Source organism: Myotis yumanensis, unplaced genomic scaffold, assembly GCF_028538775.1.
Source record: "Myotis yumanensis isolate MYYU_CA2020_CCGP unplaced genomic scaffold, mMyoYum1.0.hap1 SCAF_6, whole genome shotgun sequence".
In the NCBI taxonomy this organism is placed as follows: Eukaryota; Metazoa; Chordata; class Mammalia; order Chiroptera; family Vespertilionidae; genus Myotis; species Myotis yumanensis.
In genome coordinates, this window is record NW_027223757.1 from 60,469,626 (window position 1) to 60,476,887 (window position 7,262).

The 7,262-nt window shown below is 46.8% G+C and overlaps 1 protein-coding gene across 1 annotated transcript; it reads left to right on the top strand.

The window, feature by feature from the left end:
• The first annotated feature begins 247 nt into the window (after positions 1–247).
• HTR1B (5-hydroxytryptamine receptor 1B) lies at positions 248–5,427 on the top strand. Its single transcript, XM_070418210.1, has one exon. It carries the CDS (start codon positions 1,226–1,228, stop codon positions 2,375–2,377), a length of 1,152 nt encoding a protein of 383 aa, XP_070274311.1. The 5' UTR covers positions 248–1,225; the 3' UTR covers positions 2,378–5,427.
• The last annotated feature ends 1,835 nt before the right edge of the window (positions 5,428–7,262 follow it).

The following is a 7,262-nucleotide window of genomic DNA, read 5'->3' on the forward strand; positions in this document are numbered from 1 at the left end:
GGGGACTCAGCGATCCTGCTTGTGCCCCCAGTAGAGAGCGTGGGTCTATTGGGAGGGGAGCGCCGCAAGCTCGGAAGCGGATGGAGGCAAGGACAGGACGCCCTCCTCCCAGTTCTCGGCCGAAAATGCCGCACCTGGGTGTCAGGATCGGGAGGGGCCAAGGGATGGGAAATGGAGCCAGGGCGGTAGGACCCGGCGGGAGCTTCCTTGGCCACGGAGGGAACTGGGCGGGAGGGAAGGAGGGAGGAGAGCGCGAAAGGGAAGGTGTTCGGGAGCGGGCCAACGCTCTCGCCGCGCCGCTAGAGTAGCACCACCGGACCTGGACTCTATAAAAGGAGTTCGTCTGTTCCGCAGCTCGCAAGCTCCTCCCGGGCTGGCGCACACCGCTTCCCCCCAGCTCCCCCAGAAATCCGCCCATTCCCCGTGTGCCGCGCCAGGTCCCCCAGACCCGTGCGCTCCGCGGCAGGACTCCCAGTGGCGCCCGTGGGACGCCAGTGGCCGCCGCGGCCGCGAGGTGCGAGCAGCCGCAGCCCAAGCCCTCGAGTCCCCCCTCGCACGGCCCCGTCGCCGCGGGGCAGCTTGCCGGAGTGGCCAGCGCGTGAAAAGAAGGGAGGGCCGAGCGCCCGCGAGGCGCGGCGCCTCGCGGCTCCCAGACTTCACCCCACCCAACTCTGGCGGCCGCAGCCGCCGCAGGAAACTGCCACAGCCTGGGGAGGGGGAGCGGGAATGCAGGACCGGGACTCCTAGCGGGCCTGTCCGCTCTGGTCTCCACAGCTAGGAAACTCCTGTGGGCCGATTCTGCAGCTCAAGGAGCGCCCGGGTTAGGTAACGCCCGAGCATTTGGGGTAAGAGACCCCACCTGGCTCATGCTCCCTCCTCAAACAATACCTCGCCCTCCTCCACTAGATGCCCGGGTGGAAGCCGGAGCGGAGCGCCGCGCGGTGGGCTAGTCCTTAGCAAGCCCGGGAGTGGAGAAGCGCAAGCCAGAGACGCGGAGGCAGCGCCGGGCGCACTGCAAGTGCAGAGGACGCGCTCGCCTAGCTCGGCTGCCGCGCCCTTGACCTCTAGTTTCAAGCTGGAAACCTGGGTGGAAGAATAGCTGAGGAGCCTACGAAACTAACTAGCAACCAGGGGCAGGACTGCGGTCTCTTCCGCGGTCCTTCCTTCTTTCCCACATCCGTTCCATGCTTCAGAGCTGCGCTCCGGAGCCAGGGCGAGGAGAGGCATGGAGAAGAACGGCGCTCAGTGCGCCCCGGGCTCCCAAACAGGGGTTTCTCAAGCCAACCTCTCCACTGCTCCCTCCCACAACTGCAGCTCCCCGGACTATGTGTACCAGGACTCCGTCGCCCTGCCCTGGAAAGTCCTACTGGTCCTGCTGCTGGCGCTCATCACCTTGGCCACCACTTTCTCCAACGCGTTCGTGATCGCCACTGTGTACCGGACGCGGAAGCTACATACCCCGGCCAACTATCTGATCGCCTCGCTGGCGGTGACGGACCTGCTCGTCTCCATCCTGGTGATGCCCATCAGCACCCTGCAAACGGTCGCCGGCCGCTGGACCCTGGGCCAGGTGGTCTGCGACTTCTGGCTCTCGTCGGACATCACCTGTTGCACTGCTTCCATCCTGCACCTCTGTGTCATCGCCCTGGACCGCTACTGGGCCATCACGGACGCCGTGGAGTACTCGGCTAAAAGGACTCCCAAGAGGGCGGCGGTCATGATCGTGCTGGTGTGGGTTTTCTCCATCTCCATCTCGCTGCCACCCTTCTTCTGGCGCCAGGCCAAGGCCGAGGAGGAGTGCGTGGTGAACACCGACCACATCCTCTACACGGTGTACTCCACGGTGGGCGCTTTCTACTTCCCCACCTTGCTCCTCATCGCCCTCTACGGCCGCATCTACATGGAAGCCCGCTCCCGGATTTTGAAACAGACTCCCAACAAGACCGGCAAACGTTTGACCCGAGCCCAGCTGATCACCGACTCCCCTGGGTCCACGTCTTCTGTCACCTCCATTAACTCGCGTGCCCCCGACCTGCCCAGCGAATCGGGGTCTCCTGTGTACGTGAACCAAGTCAAAGTGCGAGTCTCCGACGCCCTGCTGGAGAAGAAGAAACTCATGGCCGCTAGGGAGCGCAAAGCCACCAAGACCCTGGGCATCATTTTGGGAGCGTTCATTGTGTGCTGGCTGCCCTTCTTCATCATCTCCCTAGTGATGCCTATCTGCAGAAACGCATGCTGGTTCCACCAGGCCATCTTCGACTTCTTCACGTGGCTGGGCTATCTCAACTCCCTCATTAACCCCATTATCTATACCATGTTCAATGAGGACTTCAAACAAGCGTTCCATAAACTGGTCCGCTTTAAATGCACAAGTTGACTTGTCCATTGCACTGGGGGTCACCCAAGTGGCCTTTGGGGACCATGTTGTGTCTGGTTCCACAGGTAGGTCGACTCTTCTTTCACTGTTACCGGGTCGGAGCGAGGCGCTATCTACTGGGCAAGGGCAATGGATCCCAAGAAGCCAGGACAGCCCCGGGAGAGAGAGCACGGAAAGGAGAACTGTGCAAACTAAAGATAGAGCTTCCCTGCTGAGGAGGAGGCTGACTTTCTACCCTCAAACCCCAGGTTCAGCACTGGCCCTGCGGCAGCCAGTCACAAGGCGGGGTTTGCGACTTTTAAAAATCTATGATGGAGAGGTGACCCCTGCCCTGCTCTGGCGTAATGGACGATGCCCTCTAGGAGCAGTGATACATGTTAGTTGTCTGGACCCTGTCTGAGACAGATGCATACAGCCTGGCAGTACTTGAACTAGACACTTAATACCTTGTGTTTTGGGGAGAACTTTGTGTTACAGCCTCATTTAAGAACAGTTACGTTGGCATCCTTCAGTCTTCAGTTTGTGTTTATTTGACCTTGGTTGGAGAAACTGGTGGATTTGGTGCTTCAAACCCTATGTGTGGCTTGGGGGGGACAGAGAAACCTTGAAGAGTTAACAGCAAAGTTCTGATGTTAAGATCTCTATTTTTATTACAATTGAAACTATATGGGATGGGTGGGTGGAAGGGAGATGGGGAGAGAGCGTTAAACAGAGAACCAACACCTATGATTGTTTGTTTTCTGCAGATTTGTGATTTTTAAATTCCTACTTAGTGATTTTTCAAACCACAGTTCTGACAACTCAAACAAAACATTACGTGTGCTAGTGCCAAAATCTGCAGATTGCTTTATTTTTTCCCTCCTAATTTCATGTACCAGCCATTTTACACATTGAAATCCCCATAAGTGGAGGATATGATGGGTGACTCAGCCCAAGCTGCTCTATTTCTTATTAATGCAATCAAACTGATGATATTAGATATATACTGCTCCTTAACAAGAAATGCATCTTTATTCCTTATCCAATTCAGTGATATGTGAGGGAGACTGATGAATAGGAATGGTTCTTATTAAGGAATGAAGGGCAATAGGAGGATGTATATTTTGACTTGTAAAAAAAATCTTAAATGCATGAGACTTTTTTCTGATAGTCATTTGCACTCTCCTTCCCATCTGTAATTCATTTGTGTGCTAACATATAAAGTGACCAAGACAACTTGCTTGGTTCTCCAAAAATCTTCAAAATGCAGTAAGAACCCCAAAAACTATATCAAAAGGAAAAAAAAAAAGCTTGTTTCTTTTACCTTTCTATTGAAGTTTGGGTAGGAACAAAGATCACTAGAAAATGACATGCAAGAACTTTAGAAAATCCTCGATAAACTAAAATTGGGCTGGTAATTCATGGAACCAAATCTCAAACTTTTTAGGTAATCAAGAAACTGATAAGCCTTGGCACCTCAGAAATCTGTCACTGACCTGATACCTCAATGAATATAATAGCAGTAATACTTTAAATTTATGTCTTTTAAAATTGCAACAATACTTACTCTTATCCCAATTCACTCTAACGACTTCCTAACACAGGGCAAGATTTATACACTAAAAGATGAAAAAAAATGCATTATCTAAATAAAAAAGGAGTAGCCCTGAAGGACCATCTACACAGAAAAAAGTGAAATGTATATGGACCATTTAATATGCCAAAGAAGATTTACATTCCCTTCTTCAGAGAGCTACCTGCAGTTGCTACCTTGTGTCTGCAGAAGCAAGTTTGTCTTTGTAAAATGAATTCACTCCCTGCTTGAAGCTCTTCAGTCCAGACTGTGAGACAGTAGATGTATAGGTCTGAAGTGCACCGTTTGCCTACTATGCAGACCTTCACTCTGGGGTAATGACTCTTGAAAATATATTATTCCAAGTTTTGCAGGTCAACTAAATAAAAAAGGGAATTTTGATTAACATTTACACCAGTTACTGGAGTAAGATAAACTTTTAGGAACTAGATGCTCCTATATTTCTCTTGTATCCCCAGGTTTCTTTGTTTTGTTTCATTTTATGACATTTCTCCTATGGAGAAATCTAGCTTACTACCTATAGGAATGTGCACAAAGCATGGTATTTGTTTTTATGTTATGTTTGTTTTTGTTTATGCAGCTGCTCTTTCTTTGGGCCTAAGAAGCAATTCAGTCAACTTCTAGGACCTTAAAAGGGAAAAAATTAGTAGAAACCAATAGCCACTTACAAATGATTTCTTTATTTGGCACCTACAGTGACTGTGTCCTCTTATTAACAGAACATGGTCAATTTAGTCAAAGGCACTGTTTGCCATTTTGTAGATTACCCACTTCAATTTTTGCTTGACTGTCTGGCTGAACTGACTGGATTTGGGGCATATTATATGAAGTAGAAGCTTGCAAACCCTCGTATTTATAAGAGATCTAGAAACATCATCTGGCATTGCACATGATTATGCAAAGTGTATCATTCATCCCAGGGGTATGTAGTTAAGACTGTTAAGCTCCTTTTCAGTTACTGCTGCCTATAGTATAGTTGTTTCATAAACTAGATACATGGCTTTTTTGCAGAACATAAATTGGAGATGGAAATGTCTAACATATAGAAATGAAAATATATTTTCATTGGCTGTTGTAATAAATAACATTTTCCATGTTGTTTAATTGCACAAAATTTCACAGAAATATATGAATGTATGCTCATCCAAAAATATGAATATTGTCTTGTGTTTCTAGGAATTTTAGAGTTTCCTTTTTAAAAATGGACACTGCACCCATGAATGAATTGTTGAGTTCAACAAATTTCCTACAGAACAATAATCTTCACGTTCTCTCTCTATTATCTTAGTTTTAATCTTCTTTAACCAGGAAACCCTAAAAGGACTATAATTCACTCAAACAGTAACTTCTCAGATTATGTGTTTTTGATGGAGTTGTTGTGATTGAAAGTTGCCTTTGGTATTCCACCTTTCAACAAATGTGTAATTGGAAATGAAATTTAGGAAAATAATAAAAGTCCTTTTTTGTGTTCTAACAAGCTTTGGGTAGTAATTCTATTACTATGAAAAGATTGGTTCATTGTATTTTGGGTTGCATTCAGGAGTTTGAGCCTTCGAGAGAGAATAATTGAGGACAAATGATACCGAGGAGGACTGGCATTATCACTATGATTTGGGGGATATAGTTAATATCTGTAGGAAGAATTTAAAAGGAAATAGACAGATTGTGATCTCACATTCTGCAAAGAGGGTAAGTCAGGTTCATTATCATGAGAGTTTTCCAGATCCGAATTCTAGAGGTTCTGTTCAGTCTCTAGGCTAGGTAATAAGATTTCAAGGTACTGTATGGTGCTTGAAATACAGAAAAAGGAAAAGGAGGAGCTGGATTAGAAGTTGGCTTGGGGGAGACGTAAGAGGAAGAAAGTGACTCATCTGGGCACTGGAGAAGTCCCCAGAAAAATGGCTTTTGGAATCAGAAAGTGCTAGGCTTGATTGCAAATAGAGCATGTTATAGCTGTGTTGTTCACCTCAAGTGTAGTCTATTTACAAGGGTTAGGGACTATACACGTAAAGCATCCATCATAATACCCGAAACCTTTTTGGATCTCAGCAAACGATACCTCCTCCTTAGCCAGTATTTCCCCATTGCCTCCCTTGAGGATACAGAACCCCTGTAGCTTGGAAACACTGAGCGCTATTTACCAGAAGTTGGACTAGGGGAGATCAGACAAGACTGAATGGGAGAAACGTAACTAAACTAAAGGTGACTGAGGTTTGGAACCTTTCACATTTTTACCCCTTAGGCTGGTTTATAGTAGCTCTAGTGGCCTAGAGGAAATTGCCAAATATTTCATTTCCTATAGCATCAGCCTCTTATTTACCCAATCTCTCCTTCCTTGTCCTTTTCTAGAGGTTTGCAGCTGTCTTCCAAGAATCCAAAGTCCCTCACCGCATCTACATCTTTTCTCAGTGTCTCATTTTCAGCTTCTCTACTTTTTCATTCCCCATGCAAAGCCCTAAATAATCCATGAAAATGTGTTGATCTAATTTTCTTATTTTACCAGTACAGGGCTGATTAAGTAGCCCAGACATTTACATTATTTAAAAGGAAATTGTTGATCCAAACTAATGTGTAATTAGCGAGGGCAAAAGCTTTCAACTGAGGCATCTACTGGAGTTTACAGAAGCAAAGAGGCTGGTAAGGGGAGGGTGTGGGAAGTGAAGCTTCTTCACCTTTCATCAAGGCTCATCCTTGAACAGTCCACCAGGGGGCAGAGTGCCTCTGAGTTGTTTAGAGGCTGGGAATGCTCACCACTCCCAACCTCAAACTCCTTCTGGGACACGGTATTAATGCCTCTGCATCCAAGAGCCAAGGGAAAGAGGGCTTATCATTTATTTAAAATAGCAGATTTTTCAGAACTGCAAAGTCAGGTAGAAGATCCCTAGAACACACCTAACGTTGTTCTTTATGTATACAACCTGAATTTTCTTATTCATCTCTAGTTCTGGAGTAATGCTAAAATATTAGTATTTTTTTGAAAAAAATATGTTTCCATTGATTTCAGAGAGAAGAAGGGAGAGGGATAGAAAGATAGAAACATCAATGATGAGAATCATTGATCATCCACCTCCTGCACGCTCCCTTCTGGGGGTCTAGCCAGCAACCGAAGCTTGTGCCCTTACTAGGAATCGAACTGTGACCTCCTAGTTCATGGGTCGACATTCAACCACTGAGCAACACTGGGTGGGCTAAAATCTTAGTATTTTAAAACATTGCAACCTTTGGTTATGGTGGCACTGGGTAAAGTCAGAGAATAGAAAACAATTTATATCAAAAATAAAGAGAATTAATTATTACTTAAATGTATCTTTC